General features: G+C 26.2%; 6 protein-coding genes across 6 annotated transcripts; 3 read left to right on the forward strand and 3 right to left on the reverse strand.

The window, feature by feature from the left end:
• Positions 1-1,420: 1,420 nt before the first annotated feature.
• On the forward strand, positions 1,421-8,810 carry LOC129606018 (putative uncharacterized protein DDB_G0282133). The gene is made up of 5 exons (XM_055516068.1): positions 1,421-1,439; positions 1,642-1,746; positions 1,813-1,980; positions 2,257-2,347; positions 8,384-8,810. The coding sequence occupies exons 1-5, from the start codon at positions 1,421-1,423 to the stop codon at positions 8,808-8,810; spliced, it is 810 nt and encodes a 269-aa protein (XP_055372043.1).
• A 424-nt stretch (positions 8,811-9,234) lies between these two features.
• LOC129606096 (protein D2-like) lies at positions 9,235-10,132 on the reverse strand. The gene is made up of 3 exons (XM_055516200.1): positions 9,960-10,132; positions 9,718-9,858; positions 9,235-9,650 (listed from the first exon to the last, which is right to left on the reverse strand). Exons 1-3 carry the CDS (start codon positions 10,099-10,101, stop codon positions 9,304-9,306), a joined length of 630 nt encoding a protein of 209 aa, XP_055372175.1. The 5' UTR covers positions 10,102-10,132; the 3' UTR covers positions 9,235-9,303.
• A 415-nt stretch (positions 10,133-10,547) lies between these two features.
• LOC129606089 (protein C12orf4 homolog) lies at positions 10,548-12,379 on the forward strand. The gene is made up of 2 exons (XM_055516193.1): positions 10,548-11,166; positions 11,221-12,379. The coding sequence occupies exons 1-2, from the start codon at positions 10,629-10,631 to the stop codon at positions 12,243-12,245; spliced, it is 1,563 nt and encodes a 520-aa protein (XP_055372168.1). The 5' UTR covers positions 10,548-10,628; the 3' UTR covers positions 12,246-12,379.
• Positions 12,380-12,421: 42 nt separating this feature from the next.
• On the reverse strand, positions 12,422-13,674 carry LOC129606090 (uncharacterized). Its single transcript, XM_055516194.1, has 5 exons — positions 13,461-13,674; positions 13,183-13,371; positions 12,818-13,129; positions 12,605-12,734; positions 12,422-12,546 (listed from the first exon to the last, which is right to left on the reverse strand). The coding sequence occupies exons 1-5, from the start codon at positions 13,665-13,667 to the stop codon at positions 12,461-12,463; spliced, it is 924 nt and encodes a 307-aa protein (XP_055372169.1). The 5' UTR covers positions 13,668-13,674; the 3' UTR covers positions 12,422-12,460.
• A 1,083-nt stretch (positions 13,675-14,757) lies between these two features.
• LOC129606058 (transmembrane protein 183) lies at positions 14,758-16,207 on the forward strand. The gene is made up of 2 exons (XM_055516121.1): positions 14,758-15,008; positions 15,068-16,207. Exons 1-2 carry the CDS (start codon positions 14,960-14,962, stop codon positions 16,045-16,047), a joined length of 1,029 nt encoding a protein of 342 aa, XP_055372096.1. The 5' UTR covers positions 14,758-14,959; the 3' UTR covers positions 16,048-16,207.
• LOC129606057 (nuclear pore complex protein Nup88) lies at positions 16,141-18,778 on the reverse strand. Its single transcript, XM_055516120.1, has 3 exons — positions 17,762-18,778; positions 17,520-17,688; positions 16,141-17,460 (listed from the first exon to the last, which is right to left on the reverse strand). Exons 1-3 carry the CDS (start codon positions 18,661-18,663, stop codon positions 16,282-16,284), a joined length of 2,250 nt encoding a protein of 749 aa, XP_055372095.1. The 5' UTR covers positions 18,664-18,778; the 3' UTR covers positions 16,141-16,281.
• Between the last annotated feature and the right edge of the window lie 664 nt (positions 18,779-19,442).

Raw genomic sequence — 19,442 nt, forward strand, 5'->3', positions numbered from 1 at the left:
CATGATAACCTATGTACATTAAACTAGAAACTTACACAATAAACTCTTTTTACGTCATCGTAGCTTCTGTTGTCTTTTAAGAAAATCAAGGAAAATAGAAAACTCCGAAACTCCATTAAAAAAAAGAAAGAAAATAGTGTAAAACCAGAATTTTAAGTTTTTATAACTTCTTCTTATCTTTATATGCTTGGAATATCTATATACTGCTACATTATATACGATAATTATTGATTTTCGGAATAATATGGTTTCTAATTTATGTTTATACTTAAAGAAACAAACAGAATTTCTATACTTCTAATTTAACTTTAGAGAGAAAAAAAAAACAGGAAAAAATAAAACAAGAAAATACAACAGTCTGGGAAATAATTTCGCAAATGAAATTCAATTTCTATTGAATGAAGTAAATTTTGTTTTGTTTTTGTTTTTATCAAGGATTTTTTATCATAAAGATGATTCATAAATGTTACATGTGTGTATATAAGCCATACGTAAATAAAAATATCAAATATAAAATTACATATTTTATTTACATTCATATTATGAATGAGGAAAAATTGGTTGTGATCAGCACATAATCGGGCGAATATTGTGTTTTTTCTAAAAATCAAATAAATTCCAATAAATATTTAGTTTAATGAAAGTTTTGCTATTATAAACAATATTATATAAATGTCTTTTAAAACTTATTTGCAATTTTAACAAAGCTACATTAATCCACTTTAGTTACCATATTCATACAAAAATATTAAATTTTTTCTTGATAGAAGTTCACTTTGTAGAGTCCGTGCTTTACTTTAGATTTTCACTCTTAATTTTAATCATAAACAGAGTTTGAAATATTAATTTTCAAGAAATTTCGTAAATTTGACCTTAAATATGACCTGAAATATTAAATTTTTTTTAATAGCAAAAAGCAAGAAAAAAACTAAAACTATAGGAGTTTTTCTCAACAAATCATTGTATTTTAGCAAAGCTTTACAACGGAAGTGATAAACACAAGCACGTGAGCAAGAAAATATTTAATCAAATATTATGAAAATGCTTTTATCTATAGAAAATCGTCGAACTTGAAGACAGCAACTAATGAACAAAAGTTTTGTCCATTTTTCAAATTCTAAGCAATAGCGAATTATATTGTTCCCATTACTGAATTTCTTTAAAAACTTGACATTCGAAATTTATAGTACATATAGCAATACCTCCCTTATTGTATACAATACGATCGGTAAAAAAGCAAAGTAAAAGAAATTATCATAATAAGGATATTAAGTATAGAAGAAAGGATTTTTATTTATTTTTTTCTATATTCTGATACTTTTGATATAAAATCTTAGGCCAATATTCTTTATGTGGTATATTCCGAGAAAACAAAGACAATAGAAAAATTCTTATATTTTTGTACCTCATTCAGTTAGCAATGGTATCAGAATACAGACGTTATTTCCTATACACACTTTCGTTACAATTAAATTATTGAAAATTTTATATAAAACATTTTTTTTCCGCTTTTTCACTTACATTTATTAATTACTTTTACTAAAATAAAATAAAAAATGTATAAGAAACAAAAAAATGATATTAAAAATCTTAAAATTTATTACCGTTGTGCTGTTTGTAATGAAATATTTTCAACAAAAGAATTATTAAAAAATCATCAAGCTGAATTAAATCATACCGTCCATGAAGATGTCGTTGACTTCTTTTTTGGTTCTTGTAATACTAAAACGAATTCTGATACAAATAGTAAATATAATATTAATTTAAAAAATTTTAAAATAAATACAAAATATAATTTTAATAAAACAACAGTTAAAAATAGTACAAGTAATCATGAATTACCAATAACAAAAGAACCATTACCAAATTCATCTTCAGCTAATTCATTAGACAATCAAAGAAAATCGATGAAAATCTCGAAAAGCTTTAATAAATTTAATAACAGTAATAATATTGATGGAAACGCAATTATAATTAATAGTAATAATGATAATAAAAATAAAAACAATAATAATGATAATAGAATAGAATTGTTACATTTAAATAAAAATAATTCATTTAATATTATTGATAATGAGAATAATTGTAATAATATTAAAAATAATCAAAATAATGAAGATGAAGAGGACGATGATGATGATTATGATGATAATGATGAAGAAGTTGAAAATGAGAATGGAAATTTCAAATTATTAGGTAATCAGAAACCAAAAAAATCTGAATCAAAAAATTGTAATAAAACTTCTACTATTGAAGGCGATAAAAATGATGAATTCAAAGATACTGATGTCAATTGTAATTGTATTGATGATTGTGATTGTTGTGATGATACATCTTGTGTTTTAATGTAAAATCTACAAAATAAATTTTGTCCCAAAAGAAAAAAGAAAATTAAAAATTTTAATTAATCAAAAGAAATTTTTTAAATTTTAATTAATTTTAATAAATATTCTAATATACATATACATACATATTATATTGATATCTCACATTAAACATAACATAATTACATGATATACAATGTTATTATAAAAATTTATTCAAAAAATATTAAAAAATGCCATGAATACTAAGAAATAAATAAAAAAAATGCATTAAAACAATAAATTGTATTTTTATTTTTTCCTTAATTATATTCATTATTATAACATTACAAACACACATAATTATCACACATAATTATAATATAAATACCTTTATCTTCAGGAAGTTTTTGTACTAGCCTACAAAATTTATGATTTTTTAATTTATTATTTAGATTTTAATTATTGCAGCAACTTGCATTTGGCTGTAGCATCTATTTGTTTCATCTAATTAAATAGCTAATTAAATTCTACAAAGATCCATAACTTTTTTCAAAATTAGTATTCAACATCATGTAAATCAATGCAGCCTTATATCTTAATGTACATATGTTGGAGTCAAAGAGAGTACATATGTTATATAAACTTATACAACATACTCTCTTTGACAAAATTATCAAATTTTTTGTATTCAAATATGTAGGTAAATAGTACGAGTACAGCAAAATTCGAACTGTTAAACGAATGTGGTCAAAATAAAAAGAGGACTAAGATGGTTGAATTAAGAAGAAAAAAAAGCCCTTTTAAAAAATTTGATCAAATAATGTTTTAATTTGAAAAACGTAAAATGAAAATCAGCTCTTTATTGTAGGAGTCACTTCTATATTTTAAGCTTTTTTATTATTTTAGCTGATTAGCTTTTTGAGTCTTGATGCAACAAAAACTTCGCTATATTCTGATTAATTGATTAAAAAAAAGTAAAGTAAAGTTGGTGAAATTGGGCTCTTGTCAAGTTTAAAAAAAATATTAATAAAATTTCATTACAAAATTTTTAAACTAAACAAAAATAAAATTAGTGAATAAAAATATTAATTTGAATTCCACATAAACTCTATTTTATTAAAGTATTAAAAAAGTTTTACTTAAAATTAATTTTTCTTTAATTTTTAAACCTTATGTACTCAAAACTATAAAGCGATTTCAACTTAGGCTATTTTTCATGAGCGTCACAGATTTTTTTTATCATTTAAAATACAAATTGCAAAATATTTTATCCAAGTATAATAATTATAACAAATTGTTAATAACACTAATATAAAATTATAACCTTTACTTAAAAAAATCATAATATATTTTTACAAAAATTAATTTTCATACCATATATGCATTATGTAATTTCAGGAACACACACATCGAGTATTATAAGGAATTATAATTTCTTTCATCATAGCATGTTCCAAATAATTAATAATACCTTTTGGCTTGTACGATATTGTGAAGATTCAATCTACGATATACGACACATTGTATCTAAAAATTACAAATTTAATATTAGTTTTACAGGAATTGAATATTAATTTTAACAGAAGGAACTAGTTTGATTAAATTTTCAAATTTAAAAAAACTTTTATAAAACCTTAAAAAAGTTTACCATTTTGCAAGGGGGTGCGTGAATATGATGGAAATTTGTTTATTTTTTTTTTTTTACTAAATTAGAAGCTTAAAAATGTTCACTTTCTTTTGATGTTAGGTACAAAGAGTCATGGCATTGAATGTTTACCAATTAATTAATACATAAGGGGCCACATTTTGTTTTTATTGAAAATACAAGAAAAAGGGATGTATTCAAAAGGAAGTAGGTTAAATGTTAAAAAATAATTAAATTTTTGTATTTATTTTTATTAATTACAAGTTGGGTTGTTTATTTAAACAAACACACTTAGTACAATAACTTGTAGGTATAGGTACCTTAATTTATAATTTTGATTGTAAAATTAAAATAAAATATTGTTAAAATAATTTTTATTATATAATTGTAATTCATAAATTTACCATTTAAATTATAGTAATTACTTTCATACAAATATTTTATTTACGAATTGAACCAATTAAAATTGTTGTAAGTGGTATTATGCAATTTATACATAAATTACAGCATAGAGAAAACCAGTCATAATTACTATTATTAAACGTACCATGATATATGCAAAGGTCACAGCATTTATTATCATTTTTTTCTAAATTTTCCGATTTAATTTTATTATTTAAATTTTTTTTTTGATTTTCACCAATTTTTGGTTGTTCTTGTATAATAATTTTTTCAGAATTCCTATTTGATAAATCAATTTCTTCGAAATTTTTCTCATTTACTAGCTCAGTTAATATTTTTTCAGAAATTACTGTTTGTTGATGAATATCAGTTATGATATTGTTTAAGGTAACTGTTTTGGTTTCATTATTATCATTGTCAACTACAATAACTTTCTCCATAATATTCAATTAAAACTGGATGTCAAAATTCGATTATATTTGATTTTTTAATTAATAAAATTTATAATCGTTCTTCCGAAATAAATTTATTACTAAAACATTTTATATTTTATTTTAAACCTTTATAATTTTAATTTTATATTTAATAATATGAATGAATAACAATATATATGTATGTATGTATGTATTTATAGTTATTAAGTATAGCAAAAAAATTGTTATAAACCAACATTTAATTGTTTTATATAGTTTTTGAATGTTATGTTTTTTTTTTTGTTATTTTTGAAAACTCAAATATGAATCACAAGTGGTTTGGGTTTTATAAAATTCAAATTTTCACTTCTACTTTCATTTGTTTTAACATTTCTTGTTTATTTTTATTAATGAAAAATATTTGTGATTTATTTAAATATTTAGGGCAATTATGGCAAATTCATAAACATATGCGTTATAACTGTATAGCACTACTATGTTTGGCTATAATCTACATGTTGCATATAAATTTTGCGAAGTTCGAATCCAACATGAAAAATGACATTTTTTCAATAATCCAATAAAAATTCTGTTTCAGGGTTTTATTTTTGTACATTTACGAAAATTTTACATCAGCTGTAACAAAAAAAATTAAGCAAGTATAATTTTTTCTATGTTTAAAATACCCATTATCCGGAAATTTTATGCATATAAAAAACATTGATTTTTGAAGATTTTTGTGCAAGAAAAAAGATTTTTTCTAAACTTTGTAGTATTGCGATAAATCTTTGCGTAAGTATTGCGAAAATTGGACTCAAGGTACTTACATACATACATATTATTGAACTACATTTTTATTCTCTTCTGGAAACACTAAATTTCTACTCGTAACACACGATCATAATATTATATATGATTGAATACCATGTATATGCTGATATTAAACAATAATTTCCATACCTAATATTAATTTATGAATTATTTTCCTCTATTAGTTTTACATGAGCGAATTCCTGTAATCTGACATATTTTTTTTTAAACAATATTAAAATTTCAATCAAAATAAAGTTATACGAGTACCGCTTGTAAAAGTAGATGGGTACTTAATACGTAAATCTAACAATTATTAGTGCAAGTAAACCAACAGTGTCAACACAGAAATTTAAAGAGACGTAGTACAAACATACACAAATTGTAATATTTTAAATAAATAAAGTTTGGTCAGACCAATGGTTTGAAATGTAACACTTTCCCCTTCAAAAATGAAAATGCTGTCGTTAGCTTTTTGCATTAATAGAAAATTGAAAAAACTTGCAGTTTCGAAAGTATGTAGGGTCAAAAATTGAAATTTCAAATTTCGAGAGGTGATAACTCCTCGATGTGGTGAAGGTGGAAAAAATTTTCTTCTGGCGAAATAAACTATTTATTAATGTTTAGAAGGTTTTATTAGTGTCTAAAAGCAGTCATTTTGCTTTTTCAAAGTTTTCTGCGTTTGCAAAATTTGAAAAAAGCTTATGGTTTCGCTACAATAAGTATATGGCATTTTTATAGGGGCTATAACTTTTAGAGCGGGGGGGATTTTTCTACGGAATAAGTTTCTGTCTGAAAGTTCAGCTTTCTATCTTCTGCATGCTTCTATAAAATATCTTCAAGGGTGTATGTCTACGAACTGATGGACGGGCAGAGTAAAACTAGTTAGCACTTTTTTTTTAAATTTTTTTTTAAATTTTAAAAATAGCTTTGTTTTTATAAACAATTTTTTCAATTGGTATTTCTTTTCTTTTTTAACTTTTTTTTTGTATCATTCAAATGAAACCGAAAGCTTTTTCAATAACAATAAATAAACTTTGCTACCATATGTAACTTTATTTACAAGAGTTTAAAATTAGCACACGCATTATAAAAAAACCTCACATTTTTATTTAGAGAAACTATGTATCTACGTAAATAATTTTTTGGAATTCCATAAGATGACGACATGAGTAATAAAAAAAAAATAACAACACAGCCACATATAAAAATGAATTTAAGATAGAATTTTTATTTTATTTGTGTACACTTACGGTAAAAGTTTTGCCACTTTAGTTTTGTAAAATTATAAGGATGAGTAATTTGCCACAGATTCTATTCTTACATTATTTTTTAACTTTTGAACGATTGTCTTTTATCGTAATACTTGGAATATGTTACTACTTACAAACATAATGTTTTTATATTTAATTTTGCACTAAATACTTAAAAACATAAAAGTTTTGGTTATTTGTGTTGTAAGATTTAAGTTGCTCGATAATTCAGTTTACGACGTACATACGTATGTATGTAAATTATTGATATATTATTAATATACATATATATGTAATATTATAATTATTTCCAATATAAAAATAATTAAAAAATGGTTTTTGGCAATACTGGATTATAAGCAGTAAATTTAGGTACTCGAATAGATTTGAAAAAAAGTGCATTTTTTTAAAAAAATTATTTCTACACAAATTTATCTAAATATGTATAATAAAATAATACATTTTACACGAGAGTTTTACCAATTTTCAGAAATAAATTTTACTTTAAATCGATTTATAAAATACAGACTTTAAAACATTTTATGAAATTTAATCCTTAAAATTCCATTTCGATCGCTCTAAGGAATTATTTACTCTAATAATAAATGCTATCTTGAATACTATTATCACAAGAGAACACCGACTTCAAGTTCACATGCTATGAAACTACTTGGGAAATTTAAATATGTTCAAATTCTCAACTGTTTTGAGATGAATAAAAAAAAAATTACACATCCGACGGAGCTAAAATCAAATAAATTAAACACTTAAATTATTAAAACACAAAGTACATGGCTAAATTGTTAATGAAATTATTGTATAGTATATTTTATTGTATAGTATTAATTTATTGTATAGTATATTTTATAAATAATGTAATTTATTAATTATATTAATAATTGTAATTTATATTTTATATAATATGATGTATATGTACATATATATTTCAATTTTGTTTAAATGTGTAAATGGTTTAAAGCTCTCAACATTAACTTGAATGAATAAAGTTTAATTTCTATAATATTTAGAAGCTAATACATACATACATATGTATATATAATACTCACACAGACGCAAAGGTATAGTTATTCATAAGCATAACGTCATTTCATATAGATAAATTTTGTTTTTCTTATTTTTATGCATCTATTTTATGCTTATTGGTCCTACAGTTCTTTCCATTTCTTTCAAGTTTAAGAAACTTTCGATCATAATAAAAAATCAAGAAAAAAAAACTTATTCACAATTTTTTGAAATTCCATTTAAAAATAAAAAAAATTGAAAAAGCTTTCAGTATTACTTTAAGATCCACTCGAATCAGTTTAGAAGATTGCTTTTATTTTTTTTTTTAAATCTACATTTCCGCACATAAAAAATATTTGTACAATTTTATTTTAATTTGTATTAATTTTATTTGAATATTGATAAAATGGAAGAATTTGAATGTAATATTTGTTTCAATAGTTTCGAAAATTTTGGTGAATTAAAAAAACACAAAATTGAAATTCATAAAATACCGGAATATAATATTAATCGGCCAAACACCAATTACAGAAGGATAGTACGAAATGTAAAAAGAAAACAATCAAATGATGATGATATATGTTGTTGTTTTCCCATAAGAAGCTCGTCTACTTATAGAAATAGGAATAACTATTCTACACATAATGATAATGATTGGTATATAAGAAGTACCAATAGTTCACCAATTGGTGTACATATAACTGATGAAGATGGACATACATCGACCGATAGAAATCATGATGATGCAATTGTTGAAAACGAAAAATATGATAACTGTGGTTACGGCAGTTACGATAATGATAATACAGGGGGCGGTGGAGACACGGGTTGTGACTCAGGTGGGGGCGGAGACTCAGGTGGGGGTGGAGACTCAGGTTGTGGCGGAGATTCAGGTGGCGGTGGGGATACAGGTTGCGATTCAGGTGGCGGTGGAGATTCTGGTTGTGCCGATACTTGATTAATTAACAAATCCCAAATTAACAATTTTTTTATCATACGAAATTCACATAAAATATTTTGCATTTTAATTATAAACATAATATTCCTAAAAGATGTATTTAAGATATACATACATACTATGTTTATGTAGATGTCTACTTAATTAATGTATTAAGCTAGTTGTATGCCGTATCTACATGTATCACTGTCAAAAACTCAAAAATTTTTCTATCATACTAGGTGGAGCTTTTGTAACTTGTTTTTAATGGAATTGTATAATGTATATATATATATATATATATATATATATATACTTATCCCTATATTTGCCTTGCATTGATTTGATATTAAATGTTGATAATAAAACACATAAATCTTTTTTACGTTTAGAATCAACTTGGAATTTCATTGCATGTCTGTGTTTTAATATTGGTACATAATGCTTCTATAAAATGAAAATCATTTATTAATTATACAGAATATACATACATATGTGATAAAATAATATAATTTTAAAATCCTAGTTTTTTATAAAGTAGTGGCACATAGTCATCAAATTGAGCTTGATAAAAATTACCAGCGATTGGTTTACCAAGATTATATTTTTTGGCAAATTTTTCAATCGAAAAATTTTCACGTCCTTCAGCACTATTATTTGGAAGACACTTTTCATCACAATTTAACTTTTTTTCTTGTTTATATATCAAAAAAATATAGCGATGTAGTCCAGTACCTTCTGGTGGTCCAGATCCAATATAATCTGATAACACTTTTCCCTTAGACACTTCATTTCCGGGTATATTAACAACAAGCCAATGATGCCATTCGCGATAAGTTGGTTCTTCACGACTTGGTGCGTCTAAAAATAACAAAAATTTTACAAAAAGAAAACAAAAAGATATGAACATTGTATCTATTTTACCTACCTGGATCTGTCATACATAAAGTATAAAGTTTGCCGGCTTCAGTAGGCCATAAAACTTTTGGTGGATCTTTAACTTGTGTCGGAGTTAATTCATTTCCTTCGTTTACAATTACTCCTTTTCCGTAATCAATATTTGCTTTTACTATTTGGAAATATTATTGAAATTTTCAAATATTAGTAAAATACTCAAATTTGTATTTTGAATATATATGTATGTACGTATGTAGTATGTAATACAATTACCTTGTGGAGGATTGGAAATTACATCCGGGACTACTTGATGTTTTTTAAAAGAATCAGCTATAGAAGCATACAATCGGATTGAATTGATCTTTTGGTTGGATTTTATTAAAGAAACACTTAAATTTTGAATTGATTTTAACATTATTGAATTCTTATGTTATTCTCCTTCCTTATAAAAGGAATTAATAAGGTACTAAAAGACAAATGTAAGGGAAGTATTTTATATCGAAAAAGTACTAAAGACACAGTACTCAGTACTATACTATGAAAAAATTGCATTAGAATCAAATTCTGTCAAAAACTTATAAACTTTTTATAAACAAAAAAGTGAATTTTTACAAGTTCCATATGAACACATTACAAAAATTACTACAATCTCTTATGAAAATTTTTTATAACTTTCGTACACAAAAAAACGTACTTTATTTCATATACTTGACAAAATTAAAGATCAACCCTGTTTATCATTTTGATAATCCATCTATTAGCAATTTACAAAAGTTTCATTTATTAGTCGGTAGCATTAATTGTCATTTATGACATATTTTTAATTAAATTTTTTAGTTAAAATTTGTTTTGATTTTGTGCTTATACTATTGTTATCGGATTTTTTTTTTTTGAAAAATATAATTTGCGAAACGCCTATTTTTCTGATACATAGCTAAAAAAATGGAAGATCAAAGAGTTGTTGAATTTATCTATGACTTTGATAATCTAGGAACCCCAGAAACTATTAAAGAAAATATTATCATTCCTTTCCCTTTAAACCAAGTTGATGAATTGGTAAACAAGATAATTAAATCTGATGAAGTACTTTTGTTTATGGATTTTAATAAAGAATTAAAAGAAAAATTAACTTTGTTTGTACGTGAAGAAAACCAGAAATTTTATGATGATCAGGATGATTATTTAATAGAAAAATTCAAAAATGGAGAAATTGACACTGAAGAGATCGTGCGAAATTTGGAGAAACTATATAAAGAGGAAGTTTTAGAATATGCAGATCGAATTGGACCAACTGATGATGAAATATTTGCGCAATCGTTTCATCGATTGGTCCATTCGTCATCGTGTTTACCAGATATACTTGAAAAAGAAAAAGCATATGCACGTGTGATAGCTGAGATGACAAAACGAATGGAAACAGAAATTGAAAATTTAAACGCTCAACAACAAGATGAAATGAAAGAATACATAGATCAACTTGGTGAATGGTGATAATTAATTATACAATAATATGATTTTAATACTTATTTTTTAGATGTTTCAAAAACCTCGGAAGATATTAATAACTTACTAGCTAGGCATTATTCAACACAAAATTATGTGAGAAAAAAATGGGAATCAGAATTGGAAGCAAAACGGGGCCATCAGAAAAATGAATATCGGGAATGGGTAACAGGTCAAGTTGGAAAATTATTTGAAACTTCTTCACCAGTAACGACACCAGTGGGAAGCCGTTCTTCAACATTCATCTCACAAGCACCATCAATGGAAGAAAGTTTCACCATTCACTTAGGATCTCAATTAAAACATATGCACAACATTCGAATATTAGGTGCTAATATTTATGATTTATGTAGTCCACTGCATGCTGATGAAAGTTTAAATGGATTAAATATGGCACTTGGTTTATATTCAAGTTCCTTATGCGGTGTTGTCGTTTTAACACCATCTGGACAAATTCGAGCAAATAATCAAATTATAAAAAATGCAAACATGTCAACAGAATTCCATTTTGATCAGATCGATGAACAATTAGATAAAATAATGTCAGATGTGAATGGTGTGTGTGAACAGAAACAAAACTCAAATGGGAGTCCCATAAAAGTAACACCACGATTAAAAACTGGTGACTTTTTTATTACGAAACATTCGAATTTGTCTCAATCACATGTTATATTTCATTTAATATCAGACGAACCCCATGCTTCCGAAATTAACTCGCGTCATCCAGTTATTTTAGGCTTACGAAATATCATGAAAGTAGCAAGTAGACATGATATTGTAACTTTAACAATACCAGCACTTTTAAGACATGAAATGTCCGAGGACATGACAGTTCAATGGTGTGTTCGAAGAGCCGAATTGATATTTAAATGTGTTAAGGGTTTTATGATTGAATCATCAACATGGGGTGGTGCTGAATTGAGTACTTTGCAATTTCTTTTGCCGTTTGATATATCAGAGGAATTATTTAATACATTAACAGCGATGGTTCCAAATGTATTTAGAGTGGCAAATCCTAAAATACTAGTTGATAATACAAGTCGTAAAGATTCGTAATGTTATTAATTCGAAAAAATATTTTAAAAAATATTCTATTCACATAAATTGTTTTATTTTCAAATTGTGATACACCGAATACGACATTTATAACTTGCTAATATAATATTTATTTAAAAAAGCCTCATCTTAACTTTTACTTACTTCACTACTACTTGAAACTGGTAGTTAGTTATACGCTTGTATTTACTTATACAAATAGTTCATCACAAAATCTAATCATACTCAGCTCCAATTGTAATGCTTAAACCTCCTGGTTGCACATTTGTCATATGGAACCATTTATTTGTATCTAGAACTACTAAAAATAACAATAAAAGATTAATGTCTGCCTTAACAATCAAAATAATTCAAAATACTTATTTCTCCAGTTTTTACAACAGTACTAAAACTGGTGCATTCAAAATAACATTCAGGTGGAGGAGCTAAAACCCATTCCTTAGAGCCTTTTAATTGGGCTTGCCAAGACGGTAATCTAACATTATCAACCTTTGAAAACAAAATTCCTTAACACGTTACACTATTCATTTGGAAGCATTTTTAATTTATAACTAAATTATAAATGATCTTACATGCATATGAGCACCAAAACCTGATCCGCCCATGAAAATCCAATCTGTGACAGCATTTTCTGATAATTTAGGTAAGAAATATGGTCTATCATAATGTTGCCTTAAAATTTCAGACACTTCCGAATTACAATTACTCCATCCAAAATACCATGGTTTTGTGCCGGGTTCAAAATTTATTCTGTTATGTGGCATATTTAAAGCTTCAATCAAACTACGAAATTCAGTTTTATATGGGAAAAATTGGCAATTAATTTTCTTTTGTTTCCGGAACGCATTCGTATATACTTCTTTAAAATAATAAAAATGAAATACCTAAAACCGATTGACTTTAAAAGTAAATTTTAAAATTAAAAGAAAAAAATTACATCTAATGCAGTCCAATTTCTGGTGGCATCTGTAATTATTACGGGCCGAGCTGTGTAAGCAAACTTTTCTTCAAATTCTTCAGGTGATATTCCAGAAATCCTTTCAATATTCTTAACATTACGGCAAAAATTACAATTTTCTGGTGGTCGAAATATTTTATTTAAATCAGATGGCATCTCTAAAAAGCACTGAAGAGTAAATGAAAAAAACATTTAGGTACATATGAACTTATGTATTTCTAAAATAGAAAAGGCATCATATACTTAGGTAAACTTACATTTTCGTGATTGCAGTAAGGTAAAATGTACCAAATTACACCAATTATTGCACATATTGTTGCAATTACTAATTTTGTATAATTTTTCTTTTGCTTGTGTGTTGCAGTTATTGTTACTGATTGGAATAATTTCAATAAAACTGCTTTTAAATCTTCTTTTTTGTGGCCATGTAAGGCATCAACTAATTTATTTAGAAGTTCTTCCATACTCAGAAAATATTCAACTCAAACTTTTTCAAAATCAAAACTAAGAATGAAAAAATATTCTATTATTATTCAATGTTCTTCAAATTATACGTTAAATACGTATGTAAGTCGACGTAGTCTATAATTCTCTTATGAAAATGTTTACTAAAAGAATAATGGCTTTTAGATATTCTATGTATCTTATAGATATACATATGCATATACATATATAATAATATATTGTATACCCATAATTTTGCGAGAAGCCGGTGAACTAGAAAAAAATTGATTATTGTATATACATATGTACGTTCAAAAGTATGTATAAATTGGGGCACCATATGGAATGTTCTGATAAGAAAATTTATTGAATTATTGTGGATCATAAGAAGTATTCAGTCGTACTCTATTTACATGCACTCATAAATACTTACATACTTATATACATATGTATATTTTATATAATACATAAAATATATAAATAAGTACATAAATGTATATATATACGTACATGTGTGAAGTATCTTCTGCATTTCAATTCAACCCAGCTTCTGATGTTATAAATTAAAGAGGACAAATTCGAAATAAGAAATTTTTAAATTAAACTTTACAATGCATGTAGGTTTCTTTAACAATTTTCTACAATAGCGAGTAAAATAAAATTTTATCAACAAATTCCTGAGAAATGGTTACCTAATTGCAATTACAGAAATGCTTATTTAATTGGACATTAATCAATTAAGATATAATTTTTTGATTCCTTTTTTAAGCTCATTTTTTTAACACTTTTTTTCTAAATTTTGGGCTTTTAATCGTTTGTTTTAAAAATGGCACGGCAGTATCAACCGTTTGACCGATTTCCACTTTTGTTATTATAAAATGTCTTATTTAAATTAAATTAGCTATCTTTGCAACACCATCTGTTGTCAAAAATAATTAACAAATATATGCAGTGTACTAATAACACAGTAGTACTAAAAAAAATTTCCTAAAAACAAGAACATCTTGGATATGAACCAAACGTAGAATTTAAGGAGCGTTCTTATATTTCATCATATGAAACGTCATATTTTGATTAAAAACAGATGTTTTTAGATTTTTGCTTGCGTTTTTCATCATTTATTTCCTTTTGTATTTTGTAGAATATTTTTTTCACAAATTACAACCCCATTATTATTGTGGGTAAAATTTTCTCGTTAATTGATAAGGGATGTAATCGCTTTAAATTTTATAAGTTTCTCTATATCCAAATATAATACAAAAGGAACATTTTGTTAAGTTATGCTGCCTTATTTTTTCTATTTAAAATTGCAATGCCCAAGAAAGGTTGCCATCATCGTCATAAGATTGTTCCTGAAGGAGGTAATTTGAAAAATTTTTTTAAAAATAAATAATTTTTAATTTCAAAGTATTTTTTTCAGAGGTAACTATAAAAGATTTTGCAGACAAGGCGACACAAGGTGGTCGAACAAAAAAAGTTTTAAATAAATCTCAACAAGTTACAACAATTTTAATTCAAGACATTTTATCTATGGATATAAATGATGATGACGATGATGATGTAGAACGCAAAAAGTGTGGCATAAAAAGAAAACGTAAAAATAAAGAAATGATGGATTCAAACCATATTTACAATGATTATCATATAGATATATGGTTTTTGATATCAGAACATATTAAACCAGAAGACACAGGCCGTTTTGCTTTGATATGTAAAAAAACTGAGGCTGTTGTCTGTTCGGCAAGATATTGGTCAAATTTGTATAAAAGATATTACAATTCCCGAATTGTTTTGCCGGAACGTTTAAAGCCAGACCGAATGGATCGCGTTGGTGGCTTAAGAGCCAGAGTAATATGTTCATTATTTTACACATGTCCAACATTTAGTTTACGGTTATCAAAACCAGATCGTTATAATTTAAATCGATTAGAAAAATTGCAGTGTATTGAAATGTGGTATCGTACCGTTAAAGAAGGTACATGGATGTTTTGCTATAGATTTTCTAATCGAATAAATGTACGAAAACCCATATTACTAAAAAATTACAGCTCAGATGATGATGGTGATGATGATGATAACGATGTTTTAGATCGATTAGAAAACTTTTTAGCGGAACATAATAATATTTTTGAAAATCGCTACGAGGGTCAACATTTACTTATTATCACATCAGATCGTTTTATCCCATTTCCAGAAATACGTATAGAGGGAGGTGAAAGTAAAATAACATTAGGAATGATAAGGCAACCCTTATCAAAAGACTTAAGGCATACAGGTTTAGAAATGTGTTTTGTTGATTATAAAAAGACACCTGTTGCACGATCATATTATGAAAAAATTTTAGATTATCGTACAATTAACTGGTGGGATCCAGAATTTTGGATATTCTCTGATTTGTAGATTCAAGTAATACTTTATGTTGAAATATAAATGCTTTAGTTCCACATTTACAAAAAATATTTAAACTACCTTTAATGAGATAATCATGTTGAATTGAGTTTCTTTTATTGAATTTATTTTTTCTTGTAATTATTTTCAATTATTTTGTATGCTGTTAGTTTCAGAATTGTTCACAAACATCTTTAAACAAATAAAAATGAATTTTCAAATAGTACAAAAAGAAAAAAAAAACACTTATAAATTTATTGCATTGTTAATTCGTTTTATGTCTTTGATTTGTGTATCGATTTCAGTCGTAATTTCAGACAAAATTTCCCTTATTAATTTTTCTTGTTTAGCTGGTAAGACGATTTTCTTTTTTTCAGTCTCCTGTGAATATTTGGTAATATGATATTGTTGTTTTTTAATATCTGTTTTAATCTGGTGTAAAGCATTAGCTAAATTCTTTGTTGTTGTATCAATTTTTTGAACATTTTCTTTAAATTCAGCATCAGATATATTATTATTTGGAATTTTAACATTCGCTTGCCTTATCAAATCCTGACAACGATTTGAAAGTTCCTGCTGCTTTTCATAGATTTTCTCATACTTTTCTGCTAATCGTTTTGATTCGTTTTGTATTATTTTATTTTCATTTTCTAAATTTTCAACTTCTTTCTGTTGTTGTTCTTTCAAAAGCTTTAAAATTTTAACACGACGTAAAATTTCTGTTCGGACCTTTTCATGCTTTTTAAAATATTGATCTTTAAGAGTTGTTATCGATTGCGATAAAATTTTATACATTTCTTCTGGAGAAAGATCAGCATTTTTGTCCAACGATAAAATTGGTTGCGATACTGTTCTCTTTAATATATTTGAAATATGAAGCACGAATGATTCTTTCATTATCTTTTGTATAGGAGAATTTGCATTTGACAAAGTACTATTAATATCACTTTTACTGGGGGATATTGTAAGTTGTCTCATTGAATCGATAAGTACGCTAGGATCAATTATTACATTCAAACTTATTACTTCACCACTACCAAGTAAAAGAACAATCCCAGATGGCATATGAAATAAAGTGCATCCTAACACAGCATTTATTGTATGATCATCTTCCTTTACTTTAGTGCAAACAATATATTCAGCACTTGATGGAATATTTAAACTTATATCATTTGACACACCTTCTGCTTCAACAAACCGCTCTAGCTCTCGAATGAAATTTAAAATTACAGCATGTAATCCTGTATTATGGTATGCAAAGTAACGTAATTCATTGATTGTGTCACGCTTTAAATGAATTGGATATAAATTTTTCTGCTCTTGATCTTCTTCTTTCAATCCTAATTCTAGAGTAACCGTTTCAAGTACGTTGATTGTCCATTCAGATGGATGTATGTAAAGACTAGAATCTATCTCACTAAATGACTACAAAAAAAAAAATGAAAATAATGAAAAAAGAAAAAATCTATTATTAAAATTTTTACTTCTTCTAAAGATTCGTTTTCTATCATTAAGGCATGATGGAGTTTCCCATTCGACTCAGCTATTACTAGAGTTGGTGGCAGAGATGGTATTACTATCAAAGAACAAGATTCAGTTCCGTAATTGTCACCACATTGAGGTAAAAATGTTAATGGTCCCTGGAGTTTTGGTCTAAAAAATAAAACAAGCGTTTTAAATATGTGCCAACCTGTTTAGTGAATGCGATTTATTTTCTACAACATACTTCCCACTTTCAATCCCAACACTGAGGACATAAACGTTTCCATTTCCTCGTAAAATTACAATAGGCCATTCGACCTTCTCTAATTTATTACTTGCATTCAGCGAAGAGCTATTTAAACTTTTATTAATTGATTCGTTCAATGGACTTTTTAAAGTACTTGCTAAACTTTTATTTGTTAAGTTTACGTTTTCTTTAGTTTCTTCAATATTTATTTCACAAACAACTCTCGGGGGTGCAATATCAAAATCAACTGCCGTTTCTCCCATATCAAGTAGTGTTGGGAAACTATCTTTTACACTTTTATTTTGTACCTCGCTTCCATCTTCAGATTGCACACATGCATTGGGAACTGGTCCAATTCTCCAAACATGACGCAATACTGTTTCATTATAAACTCTTATTGTATTATCGGATAACAAAACTAACAAATGCGAATCTGTTGGAGAACCCGGATGCCATTTGACTTGATACAATTCAATGTGGTTATTGTTAAGGAAAAACTGTTCATCTAAATTGTACGATTTACATGTAATAATTTCTTTCCCATTTAAAAATTGTCCATAAGCTCCCCAACGTTTTGGTAATTCCATAACACATAAACCCCGACTGCCAGCTAAACAAATCATTGAGCCTTCCGGTGAACTTATAATTTTTTCTACTTCAAAATTTTGTGGGACTGATGGAATTAATTTTTGATGTTTAACAACATCACACCCCCTTAATTTCATAGCTCTCCAATTCAAAGCTAATACAGTACAATCATTTGAATTCCATGCCAACAAGATATCGTCTAGTGATTCTATTAAATTTTGCGTCTTGCTTTTATTTTTTGGCAAGTTATTACGAATTTCTTCAAACATTTTTGTAGAATTTAAAAAAAACGTGTCAGTACAAGAATTCATTTTATTTAATTGTTAATTTATATTATGTTGTTAAATTTTCTTTTTCAAAACTTTAAATTTTGTTGTTTTCTGAAACGCGCTTTAAATATTTTCTTCAATACAACTAAAACCAAATTGCAAAACAAGCAAACAACTTGAAAACTGTCAGCCGCAAAATATGAAGATCTGCGCTATTCACGAATATGACTTGAAACTGAGGTGTGCAGTGTGTTCACTGTTACCGTCTTCATTTTATTAAAAAATATTTACAATTACAAATTTTTACATAATAGTACAAAAATATTACAATAATATTTATTATATTTGAATGTTTTTGACTCTTTTTACAACATGCATAGCTGACTTCAAGTATTTTGAGTTTTAAAGAAAACCTTTTATACATAATAGCGCATACATGCTTATTGAGATATTTTGATTACCACGAAAAGGAAGTAGGAAGTAATTAAAGTTAGAAAATATTTGTGTCAGAATTGGGATTTCTTCTATGATTATATAATACGAGTATTCAAATTATATAAATTGCCTACTTTTATGTAAATTAATTTTTGGGTGCAGTTGTTTTATTTAAACAAACGAAACGTTAACTTGTAATTTTGAAGACTAAAAATTTTTGGTATTTTGTAATTCATATTCTCTTTCATATCATTGACTTACTTTTTAATAAAAGGGCAGTCAGTTATTCTTTAAACTTTTATAATCATTAAAATTTTTTCGAAATCAGGACTTACGACTCTAGAACGTTAAACTGCTTACTTTGCTTGAAATACAAACACAAAATA

This window comes from Condylostylus longicornis, unplaced genomic scaffold (genome assembly GCF_029603195.1).
Source record: "Condylostylus longicornis isolate FDR11 unplaced genomic scaffold, ASM2960319v2 ptg000017l, whole genome shotgun sequence".
In the NCBI taxonomy this organism is placed as follows: Eukaryota; Metazoa; Arthropoda; class Insecta; order Diptera; family Dolichopodidae; genus Condylostylus; species Condylostylus longicornis.